Source organism: Zalophus californianus, chromosome 4 (assembly GCF_009762305.2).
Source record: "Zalophus californianus isolate mZalCal1 chromosome 4, mZalCal1.pri.v2, whole genome shotgun sequence".
Classification (NCBI taxonomy): domain Eukaryota; kingdom Metazoa; phylum Chordata; class Mammalia; order Carnivora; family Otariidae; genus Zalophus; species Zalophus californianus.
The window spans coordinates 13110051-13132464 of record NC_045598.1 but is presented as its reverse complement, the minus strand read 5'-3'; the positions used below and the strand labels follow the sequence as shown (position 1 = coordinate 13132464).

The following is a 22414-nucleotide window of genomic DNA, read 5'->3' as shown; positions in this document are numbered from 1 at the left end:
AATGGATTTCTATGATATAAACAGATCTTTGGCTTTGCCTGCTGGGCAGGTGACCTCCAACTAAATGAGTTTAGACGGTATTCCCTAATAAGAAATGTTCCTTTTTCCCCCACACGCCACCAAGCCCCCTGAGCATACAAAGACCCTCTGTCCCCCGCAGACAGTTACTATTGGCTATACACACACCCCCACCTGAAACACAGGTGGGCCATGTGGCACGGTCTGCAATTGTATCTATAGTTCTATCACTTGGTCACTTAACAAACATTTACTGAGGTGACTCTGTGGATACAGTGGGGAAAAGGTCTGGCCTTGGCCCTTGAGGATGTTCACCGTCCAGTTGACAGACAGGTGTTTTGACACAGAGAGGTATGAGCTGGATTATAGACACGCAAAGAGGAGGGAGTGTCTAGAACACTGCGGAAGTCAGGGAAGGCGACATGAGCTGAGACATGGTCTCTTTGGATGGCCTCAGTTTCCTCATCTGAAGAGTAGGCATTAACAATAGACCCAAACTCACAGTGCCAACGTGAAAATGAAAGGTAGTCATGTATCCAGTGCCTGGCACATAGTAAAGGCTAAATAACGTTAGCCCCTCAGATTCGTATTTGCAGCATTACTGAATGAGTCCCCAGTTATAGATGCGAATGGACAGAAATCATTAAGTAAAGGATATTATTAATCATTTGTTTTCTAGAACCAAGTCCTGACTTTAATGCTAGGGTAGTTTGCTTTTTAGGTGACTGTCCCCTACTGGCCAAGTATGGAATTGCACCCCTGCTCTATTAGCTTCTGCATATTTCTAGGGGAAAAAGTGCAAGTCTGGGAAACTCAAATCTGGGAAAGGAAGCCATACAATGGTGGAGAGAGCACGGAGAGATGGGGAGAAGGGCTGTGAGGCGTCCTGAGGGTGAACAGGGCTTTGATAGACAACTAGAATACCCAGCACCTCAAGTGCCTGACAACCCTCTTGACATCTGTTTTCAAAGAGGTCTTCTGAGAATGATGGTCACTCTGCCTATCCCTCCCATGCCTCTCCCCCCAATCTAATGATGGCAGGTTACATAACAAATACAATTCATTTTTCAGAACTTCATGTTAGAGTAAGTTTGCCTGGAAAACTGGCTCCATGAGCAGTCCACTGTTATTCCCTTGCCAGGAAAGCACAGTATATTCCAGAGGCCTCAGAAAAAATTGCAAATATCTGTAACGGACTGTCCAATAGAACCTTCTGTGATGATGGAAATGTTCTATACCTACCCTGTCCAACATGGTAGCCACCAACTGCATGTGGCTAGTGAGCTCTTGAAATATGGCTAGGCTGACTGAGGACATGATTTTTTAATTTAATTTGATTTGATTTGATTTGATTCAATTTAAATTTAAATAGTCAATGTGACTAGTAGTGGCTGCCATATTGGACAGCACAGGCCCAGGGACTCTGATCACATATGCTTTCTTGAGTCTATTCTATAGTTTTGGCACTTTCTTCTACAAACTGGGGAGTCTGTGGGGCAAAGTGCCCAAGGTTCAGGCCCTGGCCACCTCCTTCCATCCCCTGCCCCTGCCCCACCCCTAAGGCATCCACATGGCAAGACCTTCCCAAATGTTCAGCCAGAGGTCTTGTTAACCCCAAGGGAGTGGTCCCTTTTGCTTCAGACAATTTCATCAGCTCTGTCAATCTACCCAAAGAATCCAATCCATTCATTACATTTCTGAAAGCTCAGGATGATTCCATTGCTAAGACAATGTCTTCAGGACCAGAGGGGAGGCTGCTGGGCTTTACACGTCTTGGGCCATTTTGTGCCCACTGGGCTGAGGGGGCAGTGGTGGCCTCCCCACAATGCCCTGCTTTTCCCTTCTAAAGAGATTGGAGACACAGCCCTGGCTGGGCCTGTGTAATCCATTCATTTCCTTCCAAGCTGGGCTCTGTAAGCTCATTCACAGAAGATGGGCAAAGGAAGCTGGGGAAGCAAACAGACGTACAGAAAACAAACAGCGCTGGGCAGCTCCCTGTTTGGGGGGGGGCAGCTGTGGGGGGATGGAGGTGGGAGAATGGAGATGTAGGGGCTTGTCTGGTGGGGGGGTTCTGACTGGAGGAGAGTGGGGCTCCCCTTGCTGCATCTCCTACATTCTCTAGAAACCCTGCCTTCCCCTCCCCCAAAAGGAGTCTTGGCTCCTGCAGCCCCCATCCTGGTAAGCTCTTATCTCTCTCCATTCAGCTGCCTCCTTGGGAAAAGAGGTGATGGGTGAGGGAAGGCCAGAGCGGCAGCAGACAGAAGAGAGAACTGGCAGCATTGAGACACTTCCCTGGTGGCCCCCCCCCCCCCTCCCGGCCTCTGCCCCCATCCGCACCATCACAGACAGGGCATGCGAGGTTCCCCTGGTCCCAAGGAGACTTCCAAGTCCACTGAGCCTGCTCCCTCAATCCAGATACAGAAGCACAAGGGCCCAAACATTTGGCTCCAGTGGGCGATTTGCATGTGATTTGCATACATCTACATACCCCCTCCCCACTCCAGAGGCTCGAAGTCAAAGGATGTGAAATGAAGTAAAATAAATTAATTAGTGCAGCCTACCATAGCCCAACACACAGGGCCTGACATCGTAAGAGATGCAACTGATTTTTAAGGCAATCAACGGGATGGCAGGCTAGGGTGGGGAGGGATGGGGGGGTTGATAATGGGGGATTCTCAGCACTGGGGGCAGAGAAGGGGAGGGAAAGTCCACGTCCGGACTGAAAACTGGGCGTCTTCGTCCTGCCCCAGCCTTCTCCCCCATCTTCAGGGGACACAGGGTGGAGCCACGTGGAAGCCTGGTTCAGGCTTCCTAGACCTGGGTTTGGCGCTGGCCTTTCCCCGGCCCTGGCGTCCCCCTCCAAAACAGAAATTCCATTTCAAACCAGAGTGGGGATAGTTGCTTCAAGGGCTGGCAAGGCAATGAGGTGCACACTGATAGTTCCCTGTCTGCAAGATTCGCCCCCCTAAACTGTTCCCATTGGGTCTCTGTATTTCTCTCTGCCAGCTGGGTGGGTCTTTTGCCTCCCCTCATTCCGATCCCATCTAGGGATGGTGGAGGGAGAGACAGTCCCGTCATTAGAAGTGAGCTGCAGTTAATTTAGCAGCGTCCTTCTGCCAGCTGCTAATGAGATGCTCGCAGTGTGTGTCAGCCAAGCAGCTCCCATATCATGTAAATACGCCTCTTAGTGATTCAGTTCATGGCACTGTTTAGCGTATGCCTTGACTTTCTCTAGGCCTGTTGATCTATCCAGGATGGCAATCTCATCTAACGCTGGGGCCTTGTGGGATGCTGAATGCCAGGTTCACACCTGTGGGGCCCAGGCTGCCCAGAGAGCTGTGGGGGAGGGGGTGGTTAGAAGCAATTTTAAGTGGGAGGGGCTACAGTGCTAAGATGGAGAACAATGATTTTGGTTAAAAGGAGCTCAAATCACAGCCAACAAACCAGCAGATGATGAATCAAAGACCAAGAAGGCAAGAAGGACCAGCAAGGACAGGAAGGTCCAACCAAGGCTGGGGCGAGAGCAAGGAGATTGAGGAACGCAGTTCTGAGTCAGGGCATTGAATGGTGAGTGTGCCCCAGGGGGATTCTCTAACGCAGGGTTTCCAAGCCCCACCCCGTGCCTGCTGCAGTAGTGTGAATGAGTAAAGGAACCAGTTCTAGAAGCCTGAACTTCAAATTGCCCATGCCACCCTTTTCTCCCACTCCGCACTCTGCACCCCCCATCGGCAACCTCCATCCGCTCTATCCAGGGCAGTTCCACCCGACTGTGTCATCTGCGGGTTTCATCTGAAGAAAGGGCAATGCAGCAGACAGAGGTTAGAGAAGTGTTGTTTTAGATCAGGGGTTGGCAAACCATGGCCACTGGACCACAGCAGCCTACAGCCTGTTTCTGTACAGTCCACGAACCAAGAATGTATTTTTACTTCTTTGAATGGTTGAAAATATAAAAAAGGAGAGTATTTTGTGACATGTAAAAATGATATGACATTCGAGTCCCAATGTCCATGAATAAAGATTTATTGGAACCCAGCCATGGCCTCCCGTTAACACATTGTCTGTGGCTGTTTTCACACTGTAATGGCAGAGCTGAGGCGTTGTGACAGAGACCATACGGTCCCCAGAGAGGAAAACATTTACTATCTGGACCTCACCGAAACGTGTGGCCAAACGCTGTTTTAGATCCTGGAAGGGGAGTTCTCTGTCCAACCTGTTTCCAAGATGGCGGCACCTTGCTCTGTGTGAACCCTAGCATGGCATTGCAAGAACGTCAATTCCAACTGGACCTTCTCCTGAGCCCTGCCAGCCCCGACTCCCTTGTGGCCAAGGGACACCAGGCTGGGCTGCCTGGCCCAGACACATGAAGGCTCTTATCAGTGGCTGAAAAGGCCAACACTTGTGTCCCATGCCCAGAGTTGGTCCTCCTGTTGCCAACAGCTGGGCCCTGGACAGGTGTGCATCTGTGTGTCTCTAAGAGCACCCCTCCTCAGACCCAGCTCAGGGTGCCAGGCACCAGGATAGTCCTACATGTACTTGAGTTAGAAGGCGGATTATGTCTGTAATTTGTTTCAAGAAGCCAGGATGCTGTCCTGGTCTTCTCCGGGCTCTGTCAAGAACAACACCCAAAGCCTCACACCTGAAATTCCAGCCTTCGATGTTCCTTATTTGTTACACAGCAACCAGGGCCCACAGTGTTCTCACACTTGGTACCGCTGGGGTTTTCTGAGCACAAGGGCATGTTAGGGACACCAAGGAGACCAGAATAAGAGAGAGCCTGAGGACAGAGGAGAAGCCCGAGCAAAGCATTCTTGGAGAAGGGTTTGGGCAGAGGGCACAGGACAACACAGAGCTGGGACCAAGGACATAGCCAATCCTGCAAGGGTCTCCAGAGGGGTTCTGGGCACTCTGCCTTCAGCCCTGGCTGTGGCGCGGAGGGCAGAGCTGTGGCGACTTACCCGGTACCACACGATCTCGCGCATGCGACCATCTGTCTTGAAGTTACACTTCAAGGTCACGGCATCACCAGCCACCACGGGTGGGAGAGGCTCAATGTTCACAGTCAGGTAGCCTATGGGAAAAAGGAGAAAGGAGGTGAGGCCATGGGAGGAGCAGAAGGGCTGGGCTGCCTGGGTCAGGGTGTGGAGAGAGTTAGCACAACTGTAGGGGGCACTGTTCACCCTGGAGACTGTGTGATCAGTGCCCATGCACTTGAACGCAGCTCCTCACTCATTCTTCTTTCTCATTGACATCTCCGCCCTGAGAACCTCCCTGGTTCCTGCAGATCCCTGCAGAAACATTTCTTCTTGGCATCAATTTTTCCTTCAAAGTACCTGTTGGCAGCTGGAGGAAATGCCTCAGGGTATTTCTACAAGATGTCCCAGAGAAACAGTCCTGTGGTCAAACACAATACCTCCTTCGACCTTTTTACGGGGTCTTGATATGCATTAGCCAGTTAAGTCCCACGGGAAATGAGCGTGCTGAAACGCATCTAACCCAGCATTTCCCTTAGCCATCCCTGAAGCCCCGTCAGCATCTGGTGCTGCCAGGGTGCCATGGAACCCACATCAGGAAATGGTGTTCTAGGTGCCCAGACCCCTCCATTCCCAGCCTCATAACCAAATTACTGCTGATGAAGGGGGAAGAGCTCCCCGAGGAGCTCTCTAAATCTCCCATCTCACACACCGTGCCACCCAAGGGGAGAGGTGGTTCCCCTTGAGGCCACAGTCGTGGAGGGGTGACAATGAGCTGACCATCTTGGAAGGAGTCTACCCCGCTGCAAGCCCCAGATGCTGCGTCTCGCTCACCAGCTGCCCCTGGTAGCCACAGCCTGGGGAACACTCCTGTCCCCACACCGAAGTCCAGCTTGGTGAGGCCTCTGACCCTCTCCGCTGCCTCCCACAGCCCCATCCCAGAGGGCCAGGCCCCACTCTAGCTCAGTAAGGGACCTCATTCTTGGGCTGATCATCTAGGCCCATCTGATCGGCTTCCTGCCGCTGATGGCCAGCCATTGATCTAATGGATCAATCCAGTCCGATTGTCTTAATGAGAAAACTAGCCAGGATGGGTTCAGGGATTTCAATTGTGCAGGCAACCTGAGCGGATCGAGCCCAGGGGCCTGACCCCTGCCTGGAGCTTAATGGTTACATCACTCCCTGGGGCTGGGGGGGTGGGGGGTGGGGGGGGGACCAAGAATCGACCTCTGCAGGATCAATTTGGAAGGTGGAGTCAGAATCGACTTGTGTGGTACCAGGCTTCAGGTCCCAACAGGCCAGGGTGAGGGGTAAGGCAGGGGGCTCACCTCCAGGGAGCCTCAACCTTAGGCTGGAGGTCAGGCTGCCTGGGAGCCCCACAGAGCCTGCGTGGTCCTTGAGAGCAGTGACTGGAACCAGCTGGAAGGACCAATTCTGTCCTCTCCTTTTGTCATTCATTCAGTCCCCAAGTTGGCTCCCACCTGCTCTGAGCAAGGCCATGGTCCAAGATACAGAAAGGTCTCAGCATTGCCCTGTCCTCTAGGCATGCACAGTTTGGGGACAGATTCATGACCCGGTCACCCTCAGTGGGCGGGTGAAGGTGGGGGGCTGTGGAAGCGAGGGAAGCCTTTCCGACCTGGACCATCAGGGAAGTCCCCAAGCCCAGCCACATCACAAACCATGACAAAGGAGGAGCTGCCCTCAGGGGGATGAAGCCCAATGACCGAGAGGACTCCCGGCAAGTCAGTCCTAAGCAGGAAATAGTAATAATGGGTCACATTTCCATGGCACCTACTGTGAGGCAGGTACTGGGCTAAGAGCTTAATACACACTCACTCATTTACCTGTCCCAACAATCCTAGGACAGTATTACTCCCACTTTCATGGGAAAACAGAGAGGCAGAGTAATTACCAAGATCACACAGCTATAGGTGACAGGGCTGGGACTGAAGCCTAACCTTCTGGTCCATTCCGACCCCCATGCTCTATACAGCCTCTCTCATGATGGGAGAGGGAGGGAAGGGCTGGCAGACACTTCACATCCAGCCCTGGGGAAGAGGGGCGGGGGGTATTGCTGTAGGACTGTGACAGAAGTACAGGATCTGATCCTGTCCGCTGCCATTCCCAGCCCTGGGCGGACCCCCTGGCTCACCTGTCCAGTGGGGCTGCCTTCCCTGAGGGTCTCACCTTTGAAGCTGCAAGCCAGATGGCTGAGGAGCTCAAGACCAGAGAGGGGCCCCTTCCCGCCCGAAGGAGGTGGGAAGGACACATTCTCGGTTGGGTAAATCTTGCAGCCGGCTCACGGTGGGTGCAGATGGTTCACGCGTGTGTGAGGCGGGCCATGGTGGGATGGAGGTGCCAGCTTGCAGGGTCGCCATTTGTTGGCAAACCATGGGGGAGTTACAGGTGTGAAGCCAGTGGGGACCGGGGGGGGACAGCTGAAGCTCTGGTAACTGGTGGTTGTGTTAGGAGCACCACAAGGTGAGGCAGATGGTCCAGGGCAACAGGACTCAGGGGCGTGCAGGGTGAGAGCAGTGAAGAGCCTCCTCCACAGCAGCGGGTGGGGGGAGGGCAGGCAGGGGCACATGGGACCCCCAAAGAGGAGATTTAGAAGGTGGGCGTACAAGTGCGGTGGTTCTGACGCCTTAAAACTGCATTTCCCAGAGCGTGTAGACAGGAGGGAGCTTCTACTAGACGTTTCAGGCAATGAGATTATTACCAACACGGCGCTGAACAAAATTAAGCATGCTCCCCCGCCCTAAGACTTCTCTCCTTCCAGCTTCCTGTCTTGCCTTCCTTCGTGAAAAAATATTTATTGGGAATCTATGCAGTACAAGGCACTGCTCCAGGCACGAGACATAAAACCATAAGAACAGGCAAGTCCTGCTCTCAAAGAGCTGACGTTCCGGAAGAGGGGACAACAGTCAAAAAAGTGAACGAGGGGAAATACGGCAGGTGGGAACAAATGTCACGAAGAACGTAAACCAGCGTAAAGCATCAGGGAGCAGCAAGGCAGGGGCAGCTCTGGAATGGGTGGCCCACCAGGCCTCTCTGAGGGGGCCAACCTAAAGTTAAGTGTGAGCCACGCAGGTATCTAGGGGGAAAGGATTCCAGATGCAGAACACCACATGGGCAAAGGCCCTGAAGCTGGAGTGTGCTCAGGGTGCTCCCTCAATTTGGGCCAGGGTAGGACATTTTTCATAACACTGTACACTCTGGATCCCGTCTTTGACTCAGCATCTTGTAGGAGTGGAACCAGGGCAGGTGTGAAGGGGAGGGTGTGCAAAGCTGAGGGAGGCACTCACCCCACCACAGGCCCCCGAGTCCCGCCTGCCTCCCCTCCTCCCAGGCTTGCTCAGTCCTTTGGAACACACAGCAGGAACAGGAACAGGTCTCTAACCCGAGGCAGAAGGGACTATGTCTCCCCCTCCCGAGGTGCCCCCTGTTCGGAAGGTGGAGGCCAGCGGTGACAGCTCCCAGCCTAGCCTCCCTGGAAGCAGAGGGAGGGGCTCGTACCACCTCGCGGGGACTAAAACCTTCTCCCTGGGTGCCTGCGCCACGTTCTAGCTGTCTTAGCACCCCGGCTCCCGTTCAGTCACCAGCGCTCGCGACAACCTGTACGATGCCGCATTTGCTGCATGTGTCAGGCTGGAGTGTGGTTGTCTGTTTGCACATCTGCCTCTCCTTCTGGAATGCGAGCTCCCTTAATATCAGCAGAGTATGAAAATGAGATTCGACAAGCGCTGCTTTTGGAGCTTTCTTACGTGTAGGCACGGGGGATCCCGCCACCCCGCGGAACCGCGGTTCAGGGCCAGGACAAGCCTCAGGTGGTGTGTGACGTGTGGGCGCAGCAGCCTCGGGTCTGGAGGGAGGATCACTAGCTGGGGGAGGGGGGAGGCGGGGGAAAGAGGCAGGCGACAAGGCAATTTTCATATAGATGTACCAGGTGACGATTGCGTCAGCGCCAATCAACACCTGGATCACAGGTGAGAAATCACCTTCCCAGATGCAGACACACGCACAGGAGAGGGGACGGCGAGGGTTCGTGGCCAAGGAGGTTTTTGCAAGAGAAAAACACAAGGGAAGTTCTCCTTTAGGTCTGACTAAACTTCTCCAGCTGCTTTTCCACTAAACCCCATCACCTTCTTTTTTTTTTAAATTTTTTGTTATGTTAATCACCATACATTACATCATTAGTTTTTGATGTAGTGTTCCATGATTCATTGTTTGTGCATAACACCCAGTGCTCCCTGCAGAGCGTGCCCTCTTTAATACCCATCACCAGGCTAACCCATCCCCCTACCCTCCTCCCCTCTAGAACCCTCAGTTTGTTTTTCAGAGTCCGTCTCTCATTGAACCCCATCACTTTCTGAATGCCTTGGATTGGTTCTTTCTCTGGAGACTCCTCCCTTGCTTCTCCTGCCCACATGCCTCCAACAAATTTGAAGCCAGCTATCTGGTTCAAGCTTCTTGCTCTACCACTCGGCAGTGACCTGGGCAAGTTAGGTGGCTGCCACAGGACTCAGTTTCCTCATGTGTAAAGTGGACATGGGAATAATCACAGGGTGGGGTGAAGCATGTTCTGGGGTATTGCTTACCATGAGCCCTACCCACATAGGGAGGCGCTCCTGACCGGGGTGAGTGGGAACCGTGCTTCCTGCCTTCCCAGACCTCCATTCCTTCCCACTCACATCCCACTGTCCAGCTGAGGAAAGATGGTCCCGGACGGGGCTGGGGGTGGGGGGAGGGGGGAACGAGTGGAGTCTGACATCTGGAAATTGGTCAAGGAGTAGGAGATTCAGAGATGACCAGAGATCAGAGCCGGGAGACCCACATGGCATCCTTCCCCCAAGGCAGAGGACAGAAAATCACAGAGAAGAGATTTGAGCAGGACCCAGGACCCATCTCTCCTCCCCCTCACCACCCCCCCCCCCACTTCCCGCTACTGCCCAGGTCTGGGCTGGTGGGAAGGGACAGCCGAGCAGGCAGGGGTCAGGGGAGACAGGCTCATCCACCAGCCAGGAGGCAGTGAGCATAGTCAACGGGGCCAAAGAGATGTGAGTTCTGGTCTCAGCTGTGCTGCCAACCAGCTCTGGGACTTCAGGCAGGCTGTCCCTGTCTTTGGGCCTCAGTGTCCTTGACTCTAAAATGAGGAGTAAACTGGATTTTTAGGGCCCTCCAGCTCCAATCAATCCCATGTCAGATGTCAACTGAGCCGGAATCTTGCCCCCTTCCTTCCTGGTACGACTCAACACCATTTCTCCGAGAAGTGAATCCATCAATTAATCAGCCACGAGCTAAAGACGGAGCTCTGTCTTTCTCTGCATTAAATTTGCCACCAATCAGCCTTTTGCATGAAAGACCCCAAGCACGGTATCAAGAAGCAGGATCAGGAATGGAGCCGGATTCATCTTAACTAAGCAGTTCATTATCCTGAATGGGGCCATCACTCTCCCCCTCTATCTCTGACAGCATTTACACCACTCCTGTTAAGATACATTTAGCAAAATCACAGGCAATATTTAGGAACCAGGCGCCCTCCCCAGTGAGGTGATGACAAATAGTTCCTCTGTCTGGAAACTCGCCTTGTCACATCCCAGCCTCCCTTCTCTCCCTCTCGCCTTGCCCAGCTCAGAGGAGATGCTTCCAGAGGGCCAGCTCGTGTCTGGCCGCATGGGCCAGTGAGGGTTGCCATGGGAGGAGTCCAGGCCCGCCTTGATATAGTGAAAAGAGACAGAAGTTATGTTAGGGTGACCAGATGTCCAGTCTGTCCAGACCGACGGGTTTCCTGGGACAGGGGCTTTCAGCAGCAAACCAGAACATCCCTGGCAAACCAAAACAAGGTGGTCACCCTAGTTGTAATCCCATCATGGCCCATGGATGGTCCTGGCACATTGCTTAAACCTCTCTACCTGGTTCAACAATGAGGGCGACCATACCTCCTTTGACCAACTCAAGGACTAGGTAGAGTCAATGCTGACCTCTTCCCTGGTGCTTGACTCCACGTGGGCTCAGGAGACATTGGTGGTTAAGGAAGTCACTTGTGGATTGGGGTCCAGCTTGGACTTCCTACATCCATTCATGCCCTTCCAGCATCCTCAGCCAGCAGCCAGTGTGCTTTCTCTAGAATGCACACCCCTGGCCTTCCTAGGGGCCTTCAGAACTTCCAACTGCCCCATGGGGAACGTCTTGAATTCTCTCAGGGAGATCTGGTGCATGCCCAGCTCAAGCTCCCTGTCCAGGCCCCACTCTTCCTCACAAGCAGCCCCCTCTCTCATTGCTGGGTCCTAGCACAGGTGGTCCCCTCCGTCCTGAGCCCTCATTCTTGGCTTGGGAAACTGCTGTTCACCTGCAAGGATTAATGGAAATCTCACTTCCTCAGAAAGACTTTTCCTGACTCCAGGCTGCCACGGTCCCCAACATACCCCTTCCTCCCTCCCACTTAGGACACAGAAAAGGGCTTGTAATGATGTATTCAGTGAACATTCACCACCAATGAGGCCACGAACTGGTGGTACTGATGTGCCCAGAGCAGTGCCTAAATCAGAGTCTCTGTTGGATGAAGGCACAGATTAATTGTGCCCATGCCCTAGACTGTTCCATAGTTAGAGTGGGTGGTGTTCCCAGGAGGATCCTCACGCAAGCACCTCTTCCCTGTGGCCTTGTGTGACGTGGCCCTGGCCAGGGTTCTCCATAGACTCAGGTGCCTTCTGCACTTGCCTCTCTGACCATGTCTGCCTGAACTGGCATTGGTGCCACCTTAGAGTACCCAGGGATCTCTCCTGGGGGTCAGGCAGGAGAACTCCATCCAAAGGAGGAAATAGCACTGAGTGGTGAGCGGCCACCCCATCAGGCATGGAAGGATGTAAGACACACCAGCTGCCAACAGTAGTAACCAGGTACCTTGTAGCAGATGGGTTAGGGACCACGAACGTAGGCCACCACATTACTGCCTGATGCACCCTTGGATGTCTGCAGCTACCTCAAGTGAACAGGTCCAAAATGGAAGCTATGTTTCCCCCTTGGCTCAGGGAACACCTGCAAAGCTTGCCATCTCTATAAAATATACCCAGAATCCAACTCCCTCACCCTCCACTGCTACCTCTCTGGGCCCAGCCACCATCATTTATTGCTGGTCTACTGCAATGTCTCCCAACTAGTGTCCCTACTCCCACCTTTGCCCCACCCACCTCTCTGATTTCATCTCCCCTCACTCTCTTCCTCATTCCCTCCATCCATGCACAATGAACCCTGACCATCCCTGAATACTCCAAGCATATCCCCACCTCAGGGCCTTTGCACTTCCTGGTCCCACCTTCCAGAACAGTCTTTCCCTCCATACCCACACGGCTCAATCTCTCAGTTCTGCTGCTCAACTGCCACCTCTTTGGAGAAGGCTTTTCTAACTATCATCATAAAATAGTATTCCCTGTCATTCTCTTGTTCTTTACCCTGCTTTATTCTTTTTTAAACATTTATTACTGCCTGGTACATATTTATTTGCTTATTGTCTACTGATATTTCCCTTCCCCTCCCCCATGCCCAACCAGGTCGGAAGCTCCATGAGAGCAAAGACTTCATGTGTGCATGTATGTGTATATTTCAAACTTTTTCCCCTGGTGCACAGACTGGACAATTTCTATTGATCTATTTCAAGTTCACGGACTTTCCTCCGTCATCTTTGTCCTGCTACTGAGTCCGTCTGGCGAGTTTTTTTTAAAATTTCAGTTATTGTATTTTTTGGTTCTGGAGTTTCTATTCAGTTCTCCTTTATACCTCTTATTTCTTTGCCGAGCCTTTCTATTTTAATATTTGTTTCAAGACTATTTGTGATTGCCTGTCCAAGCATTTTTATAATAGCTACTTTAAAGTCCTTGTCAGATAATTCCAACATAGGTGTCACCTCATCACTGGAACCTGCTGATTGTCTCCCTGTGTGAATTGAGATTTTCATGATTCTTTCTATGTCAAGTGATTTTAGTTTGTATCTTGGACATTTTAAGTATTACCTTATGTGAATCTGGTTTATAGACTTGTTTATACTCATTCTTTCAACTAGAATTTCAAATTCTAGTGTTCAAACCACCTGCTAGTATTTATGTTTCTGATTTTCCAAGTAGGTGTCCATACATTCTGTCCATGTCTCACGGTTGTATGAGTGGGAGATAAAGGGAGGCTGGTCTTCATCACTTCACACTAGAAGTCCTTGACTTTTGTGTTTTTTAACCACTACTTTATCCCTAGAAACTAGAACAGTTCCTGGCATTTTAATAGGAATTCCATTATTATGTGTTGAAGGAACCAAAAACTTAGCCAAATACATGTGATCAGTGCTTGGCAATTTTCAAAGGATATCTGTAATTATTAGCTCACCAATCAACCATCACCATGGCAACCCTGTGGGACAGTGTCCCCGTTTTACAGGTGAGGAGATGGAGGCTCTGGGATACAGAACGACTTCCTCATGATCACACAGAAGCAGGCTCAGCAGGCTGGCCCTTTGGTTTTGTTGTTTTTTGGGTTTTTTTTTTTTTTAAGATTTTATTCATTATTTATCAGACACGGAAAGAGAGAGAGCACAAGCAGGGGGAGTGGCAGGCAGAGAAAGAGGGAGAAGCAGGCTCCTCTCTGAGCAGGGAGCCTGATGCAGGGCTCGATCCCAGGACCCTGGGATCATGACCCCAGCCAAAGGCAGACGCTTAACCAACTGAGCCACCCAGGTGCCCCCACACCGGCCCTTTGATTCTGAATCTGGTACTCCTTCACCATCCCTCCCACAGGATCCCTCTGCCCATTGCTCTCAAATGTTAAGCAAGCTGAAAACAGGGGTGAGTCAGAGGGTTGGGTGCCCAGAAGTACACGGGAAACCTTGCTCCAGGCGGGCAAGGTCAGACGCCAGGCTAGAGCAGCAGGACACAACACCTTCATGAGGGAGAGCAGGATGACTGGTAGCTGAGGCCATTTTCAAGGTCAAAGCCAGCAGAGGATGCTAAGAAGGCCAAGGAAGACATGTCTGAGAACGTTTCCAGGGCTGTGAGAGACCCCGAGCCTGGATGGATGAATTTGTTTTATCACATCCCTGACATACAGTGCCCTGATCCCAGCTCTGGACAATTACCTTGGTCCCAAAGTGCCTGCTTTGTGTCACTCAAGCCATCACTTTTTGATGTAAAGTAGCTAGAGAAGAATCAAAGGCAATGCACATGCAAGGGTTGTGTCTGCCATCAGACTAGGAGCTCCCTGCAGGCGGGCAGGGACAATGTCTCACCCCCTTCTGTGGCTGGGAGTGCAGAAGTGATGCAGGGACTCACGGACCTCACTCCCTTGGGAGAATCAGCCTGGACTCACCAGGAAGTGACCTGGGGCAGACAGATAGTCAGATGGTGGCAGCAGTTCTATCAACTGGATTTAAGACCCTGCTGGGGAAGGCCATGGGAGTCGGGGTCACATAAATTCCCTATGACACCCTCCCCTTTCTGCGGGGCTGGGATTGATCTCCATGTGCTAACAGGAACTCCATGCACCACCACTCATGAAGAAAGGAGGTCACCCCATCTCATCAAGATAAATACCATAGCGTGGCACTGATGACAGCCTCCCTGGGCTCCCTGTGCCGCGTAATTACTACTGTAATACATATTATTACAACAAAACAATTACTGCAACCAGATCTTTCAGGCAGGTACAGAGCGTTCTGTGAAATACACCTTGCATGCTGGGCTAACAGGTGCTCCCAGCCAAAAACCAGGTTGAGGGGTGGGGCAGAGGGTGGAGGGGGCCTTTTAAGAAAAGAAAGCCTCTGAGTGAAGAGGAGAATTTAACAGCTCACCTGTCTCTAGGATGGATCAATTTTTCCTCTCAAATAGCTCTCAAAACTGTGTCTGCCCCGTACCAATCCTGCCTTGGTTTGGGCCCCTAAAATTCCTCCCCAGGGCCCTGATCAGTGAGCTTGCTGATGTCCACCCTCCAGCCTGGGTGCCCTAATACGCCACCACATGGGGTCTCAGTGATGTCTCTAAAATGCTAATATGATGACACCACCTCTCTGGCGAATGCCATTCAATTTCCCCACCCCATTGCCTTCCAATTCAGGATCAAGTTCAGGCTCTGTCATGGCCAACCGGGCCCCTAATGATCTTACCCCTCTCAGCTTCTCCAACTCAATCAGTCTCCCACCATGTCTGTGCAACCCACCCACTACCCCTTCTACACCCCCCTCAGGCTCTTCTTTGTGCCCGTGCTCTTTACTCTTCCCAGATTGCCCTTCTCTGAGTTCACCTAGAGAAATTTGTACATGTCCTTCCAGGTTCAATGCAACAGTCACCCCTTCCTGGATTTATCTGAGTCTGATACTACCTCTTCTGAGCTCACAGACCCTTGTAAACATCTCAATCATAGCCGCCCACACTGATTATAATGTAACACATGATTCCTTGTGTATGTCTCTGCCAGAATACTGGGAGCTTCTTAAGGTCAGGGACCTGATGTGCATCTCCAGTTCCCTGTATGATGTTCGGCACATGGTGGGTGCTCAGCCAGTGTGCTGTACAAATGAGGTGGCGAATGAGCCATCCCACAAACACTGCATGTGACGGTGCTTGGTGAGCCGTGTAGCCCTGGACAAATGAGGATTATGTTATAGCCTAGTGTACTGATGTCACACCTGGATCCACATCCTTCTTCGTCTCCTCACTGCCATTGGGATGAAGTTCAAACCCTTTCCCCTCACACTAATGGCCTGCCTCCTCCTCAGCTCATCTCTTGTCCCTCTGCCTTTTGTATGCTGGGCCTCAGCCATCCTGAATTACTTAGCACTCCCCAAATATGCTAGACTTCGTGTGGCTACTGGGTCTATGCACCTGCCATGCTTCTGCCTAGAGCACCTGCCATCACTTTACCCTCATTCTTTTGATATGCCCTTGAGGGCTTAGCTTAGACATCACTTATAGTAGAGGCCTCCCCTGACACCCACCCTTACTTCATCTAGCCCATGCCCAGCACCCCTAAGCTGGGATTAAGAGCCCCCCTCAGAGCATCTACCATAGCCCTAACACACTGCATGGTGACCACCCTTTGTGGCTAATCTGTCTCCTACTACCATGGACTGTGAGTTCTTGGAGAGCCAAAAGCATGTCTTAGTAATCATATTATTAGGGCTTAGCATGCTGTTGACCACACTGTTGGCATTAAAGCCATATTGAATGAATGAATGAATGAATGAATGAATGAACGAATAAATGAATCCATGGCTGAACTAATAAATTCTACAGGTAACTTCAGCTGGCCTAGCCTTGGCCATAACATCCAGTCCTGTTGGGGCTGGAAGAGTTTTTGTTTTTGTGGTTTTTTTTTTTTTTTTTGCCTTATTGAGCTATGGATTTTAACCCTAAATTTAGGCCATGAAGGAACATTTAGAAGGGGAGTCCCCACACTCAGACTCCTGGTTCTCACCTCCCCCAGCTCAGCTCGGAGCCACAGAAGCCTCAAACATTTTGCAGGCTTTGCGGGGAGATGTGCCTGCTACTATTGGGCGTCCATCCATGGCCCCAACCTCCAGGCTCTTGTGAAATATTCTCATTCTGTGATCTCCAGCCAGCTAATCAAATTCCCCTCTGTCAGAGGCAATAGATGCTCAAAAGCCTTGTAGTATTAATGTATTATTCATGACATATGTATTATTTATCATTAGTTTGTTTATTTATTATTAATTTGTGTTTCATTATTGATAATGATGTGGTTATACTATTAATAAAAAGGCTGGGGAAGGCTGTTCTGTCACCCTTTGCAGACACCTGATATTCCTCCAATTCCCTAGAGAGCCCAGTAGGGGGCGTCATTTTTCTTCCCATTTTGTGGATGGGAGATACTGAGGACGGAGAAAGGCAGGATTTGGTTGGTTAGTCCCTTGCCTCTGAGATGTACGCCAGGGAAGGTGACAGGACTGGAGAAAAGCTTCATGAGGCAGCATGTCCTGGGTTGACAATAGGATGCTGACAGCAGGATGCTGACGCTGGACCAGACAAGCAGGTCTCCATCTGGAACCTCATGCTCTGCTCGGCCCAGGCTCCTCCACCGAGTCCACCCCAGGGTTGGAAACTGTCTTTGCTCTGTCTTGTACATGGTGCCCGCTCTGCGTGTGTGCATGATCCCCAAGCCCTATCCCTCTTCCCTAGGGTACCTGGGCGACATTTCCCAGCCTCCCTTGCGGTATGGTGGGGCCATGCGACTAAACCCTGGCAGTGGAGTGTGGCTTCCAGGCCCGGCCCTGGGAACGGCCCGCGCCATCCTCCACCCCCTCTCTTTGTGCCAGCTGCCTGGACGGAGGCGGCACTGAGGACCTGGAAGGGGGCGGAGTCATAAGGGGGAAAGAGCCTGGACCCTCGAATGACGGCAGGGAGTGACATCCTCCCGCGGTCCCCGACAGACAAGATATAAGTGAGGAATCAAATCTTACTGTGTGGGGCGCCTGGGTGGCTCAGTCGTTAAGCGTCTGCCTTCGGCTCAGGTCATGATCCTGGGGTTCTGGGATCGAGCCCCGCATCAGGCTCCCTGCTCCACGGGAAGCCTGCTTCTCCCTCTCCCACTCCCCCTGCTTGTGTTCCCTCTCTCACTGTCTCTCTCTGTCAAATAAATAAATAAAATCTAAAACAACCATATTAAAAATAAAAAAAAAAAATCTTACTGTGTAAAGCCACTGAGATTTTTTTGCAGCAATACGTTCTACTAATATAGCGCACTTAGTAGGTACTCAGCAGGTTCTCGGTGAAAACAAAGTGAACAGGCAGATAAAAAAAAAAGCAACAAAAACAACTGATGGTTCTGGCTACACTGTCGTGGAGTTTGGCTCCCAAACCACGCTTCCAGAGAACCACAGAGAAGTGGCCTTCTTCATCTCAGTTGAAACCCTTCTGTTATCCAGATGGGTAAACTGAGGCCCAGAGAAGGGAAGGGCCATGGCCAAGGTCACAGAGACAATCGACAAGCAATTTAAGACCAGGATCCCAGTCTCCTGAGCATAGTCCTGTGACCCTCCTGCCACACCAACTTCTTCTCTCTAGCTGTCTTCATCTGACAGCTTGCCATCCCCCCCTGGAACTTTCTCTGTGTCCTTGGGCATGCGCGAGGGGAATCACTGTTGCTTTATCCCTGGTCAGTCCAGCAACCAAAGAACAGCTGGGCCCTCTGGGAGGCAGGAGGCTGAGAGACATATGATGCAGGATGCCCAGGAAATGCCTGACAAGCCATGGCTGCCTTGTCGTGTCCCCTTCGGGGGTCAGAGCCCACCTGGTCAGGGCTGGCTGCACAGTTGCCAACGTGGAAGCCTCAGGCAGTGGCAGGAAGAAAAGGAAACAGCTCCAGGCCTTGAAGCCTAAGACCCAGCTTGTCCTGCCATGGATACAGAGGGCGAGTCCCCATCCGTCTCCAGGCCTCAGTTGTCTCCTCTGACAAAGGGTCTCATAGAGTTTATTGCTCCGGGCAATGGTGATGCCAAACAGAAACTAGAGGCGAAAGTGATCTGAAAAGCGCCATTGGAAAAGTTGGCCCCCTTCGTATGGGGATATTTTCAGGGAGCACTGGTGTTGAGAGGTTATGGCCTTGGGCTTGGGAACCAGGCAGACGTGGAGACAAGTCTGACCTTATCACAGCCAACTCCTCAGCCCTGAGTAAGCTGTTTGTCTGCTCTGGGTCTCAGTTTCCACCTCTACCAAATGGGGATACTCAATCCTTCCTTCATAGGGCTGGGAGAGGTGGAGACAAGGCAGATACAGGGAGATGGCCCCCTGCAAGAAGCCTAGCACAGTGCCGGGCACCTGGCACCGGAGCGGGCGCCACTGTCCTGGCCATCACTCCCCTGCCTCAGCACCCCCACTTCCGCACACCCTCTACCCTCTTCCACCAAGCAAGACTGCTCTGAGGACTTTGCTAGAAAGCTTTGGGGGCAGACAGCCCATTTTTTGTTGGCTGTTTGAGATGAGCCTCAAGAGCACACACTAGCTGATGCCGTCTTGTTTCCTCTATGGGGATTTTTGAAGCAAAGCACACAGAGGGCCTGGCAGTCTTGCGTCCTCTGACATCACTCAGAATCACAAGGACAGACTCGTGAGCCACAGGGAGGCTTCTCCGACTTAGAATAAAAGTTAAAATATGGATGATAAGTTATTAAGGAATATTTTAAAAGAAAAATAGTTATTACTCAAGGAACACAGTCTAGGCTGGGTTATAAACTGGTCTTAATCAGTAAAACAAGGCAACTTAATGAAAAAAATTGCAATTTAAAATAGTCCTGCATTAAATAATAATGCCTCATAAACACAGAAGTCCTTTAGCATATAAGAATTAATTGCTGGGCTCAGAAGCTAGAGACACAATAAAGGAATCCTTAATTTTTTGATCTTTTATTTTTCTCTCCCAAAAAGGCGTCCTGCATTAGACCAGATTCCCTCACTTTGGCACCAAAGAATCTGGGAAATTTGCAAAGGGAATCTGCTCAGTAACGACTGTTTCCTTCAACCTAGGATTTTAAGGCATGCTCTGAACGAGGTGTGGCTTTGTTCCCTGGATCTACGCCAGCGTTAAAGAAACTCATGTGACAAGAGTTTCCCACTGATCATTTGGGGAACGGGAAATGGAATGGAAGCCCCTAAGTTAAGACTCTTCAGCAGGGTGGACGCCTTCCTGGTCCATGAGATTTCAAATCTTCATTCCAGGAACCATTAGAAATAGTCCCATAAAGCAGAGTAGACTCAACCAGGGGCAATTTCTCCTCCCCGCCCCCCCCCCGCCCTCCACCCCGGGGCACATTTGGCGATGTCTGGAGATGTTTTTGGCTGTCACAGCTGGTGGGGGGGGCGGTGTTCTACTGGCACCCACTGTGTAGGAAGCCAGGGATGCTGCCAAACATCCTACAATGAACAGGATGATCCCCTACAACCAAGAGTCGTCCGGCCCCAAATGTCAATAGTGAAGAAAGCAAACTTCTGGAAGTTATGAATATGCACTCGCAAGTTTGCAGGCACGGGAGACCGAGAGAGTCTCCAAACACCCAGCCATCTGAAGCTGGGAATGTAGATCGCTGGAAAGTTCTCCCTCAACAGGACCCCGGCATCAGCTGTGCCTAAGGCCTGACTTTCACCCAAGCTTCTTTCCCACCGACATGGATCCACTCACTCCATCAGAGCATCTTCCCTGCCCTCTAGAACCTATATTGATTTTTTGATACAAGAATCCTAGGAGAAAGTTCTTTACGGTCACCCTTGGCAAAATGCATTTATTCTGCAAAGCAAAGGAGTCCTAGCTCACAAAGGAGAGAGTCTTCAGTGCTCCTTCCTCCCAGGAGACAACCCAGCGCCTCCCTCCTTGCTAATCTCGCTCTGCCTGCTTGGCAGGAGAAGCAATCTGGTCTTCATATTAATACTTTATTAAACGCACACGTCTTGCAAGATAAACATCAGCCTATTACAGCTGTTCAGTTATAGAGTGCCTTCTTGTCACCCGAAGGCTATTCGGGCCTGATTCGTTCACCATCTAACTTCTTCCCACTGCAGGCCAAGGTACAGACTGTAGGCATCTCATTGAGTGAAGTGGTTAGGTGGGGAGCAAGTGGGTTGGCGCGGGGTGAGCAGGAGACACTTCATTCCCATCCTCTAGGGCTCAGGGCTTCCTGGGGAAGATAGAAAGGCCTCTGGGGAAGAGTTGCATGGACCTCGTGTGGGGCTAGTTTGTCACCAGGGATACAAATGCAGGAATAGGGCAGAGCACACTCCAGTGATAGTTCTAGTTCAACTCACACAAGAGTGGTAAGCCTGCTGTATGCCAGCCAGCCAGCCTTCCTGGTAGGAACAGGCTTGAGTCAGATCCCGAGAACACGTTGGCATCTTGCTCTGCTGCTTCCTAACTCCGTGCTCTGGGAATACGAGGCTTCAGCTTTTTATCCATCCAGTTAGGAATCCAGATGCCTGCCTCCCCGGGTTGGAGAGAAGAGATGTACAACGCTAATGTATCACTCAATACATGGTTGACGCTACAACTGTGGCACCATTTTATTTCTTTTTATAGGGAGAATTTATGGTAAAATGCACAAATCTCAAGTGAACAGCTCAATGAATTTTTATATATCACACACTCATGGAACTACTACCTAGATCAAAATACAGAACATTCCTGGCAGCCCTGGAAGGTTCCCTCGAGCTCCTCGCCAGGCCCCACCCCCACCCCAAGGATAACTGCTATTCTGGCTTCTCCATCATAGATTAGCTTTGTTTCTTGGCCCTCGTATAAATAGAATCATGCAAGATGTGCCCTTTTGTGTCCGGCTACTTTGTCTCAGCACAGTGTTTGCAACACTCTGATTGCGTTGCATTTATCAGTACTTTGTGCTTTAAAAAAAAAAAAAGTTCCATGGGTAATATTCTGTTGTGTGAGATACCACAATTCATTTATCTATTCTACCATTGAGGGACATTTTAGGTGGTTTCAAGTTTGGGCGTATTATACATAAAGCCTATTGTGTCATTAAAATATCAATCTTAGCCCCAAGGGACAACTGGCCAGCCCCCTTTCTTCCCAAGAGAGCTGATCTCTGTCCTTAGCCAGCTCTGGGCAGGGAGGCCCCTGGTAGGTAATGAAAAAGATGAAGGTTGCCTTCAGCATCCCATGTGGTCCTCTGGGACCCTTGCCCTTCCTTCCAGGATATCCCATAAGAATGTTGGCCACTTACTTGTCTTTGAGGTGAATGCTCTCCCCCCATCTCTCTCTCCTAGGGGCCCAACAAAGCCCATCTCTGACACCTCTCAAAATAAATGGCATGACATTTGAACCTGCTTTGCTTTTTGCAAGCAGACAAGTCCTTCTGTGTCTGATCTTCCCCCAAGCCTGTGGGGAAGCCAATATCCCCATTTTTCAGGGAGGAAAACTGAAGCACATTGACTCAACCACTTGTTCACTAAGTGGACAAATATTTATGAAACCACCTGTCAGCTGCACGGCCCAGGCGTCTGAAAAGAGCCATGAATTAATTTGGTGGGAGATGCGTAAACACAGAGCCATACCTCCTCGCAGATTCTGCCTGCTTTTGCGTGCTTTAGCACCGAGTGCCCTTGTATTCTACCAAATCCACCACTTGCTTTCTGCACCATTAGTTCCAGCTCCCCGGTGAGATGAAATTTTCTGTTGTTGCTTTCCGCCCCCCTTAATCCTTCCATAATGCACAATAAGTCTTAAGAATATAGAAGTGCTTAATAAATGTTCTGCAAGAGTTGTAATGGAGACTGGAATTGTTGACCTGACTTTTTAATTCTGGATTCTCAAGTTCTACACTAGAGACATTTGCACATACCCAAGTAGCTTTCCTGCAAGTAGACATCACATGGGAGGAGGTCAAAGAATGTCAAGGTCCAAGAAAGACTCGGCATGCCCTTGGCTGGCCA

The 22414-nt window shown here is 50.9% G+C and overlaps 1 protein-coding gene across 2 annotated transcripts in view; it reads right to left on the bottom strand.

Moving 5' to 3' along the window:
* The window catches only part of IGSF21 (immunoglobin superfamily member 21), a 228949-nt gene that overhangs the window by 123553 nt on the left and 82982 nt on the right, over positions 1–22414 (bottom strand). For both annotated transcript variants that reach the window (XM_027619248.2, XM_027619239.2), the window contains exon 2: positions 4974–5086. In XM_027619248.2, coding sequence (XP_027475049.2) covers positions 4974–5005 — 32 coding nt within the window. In that variant the 5' untranslated portion in view covers positions 5006–5086. The remainder of the gene's footprint in view (positions 1–4973; positions 5087–22414) is intronic.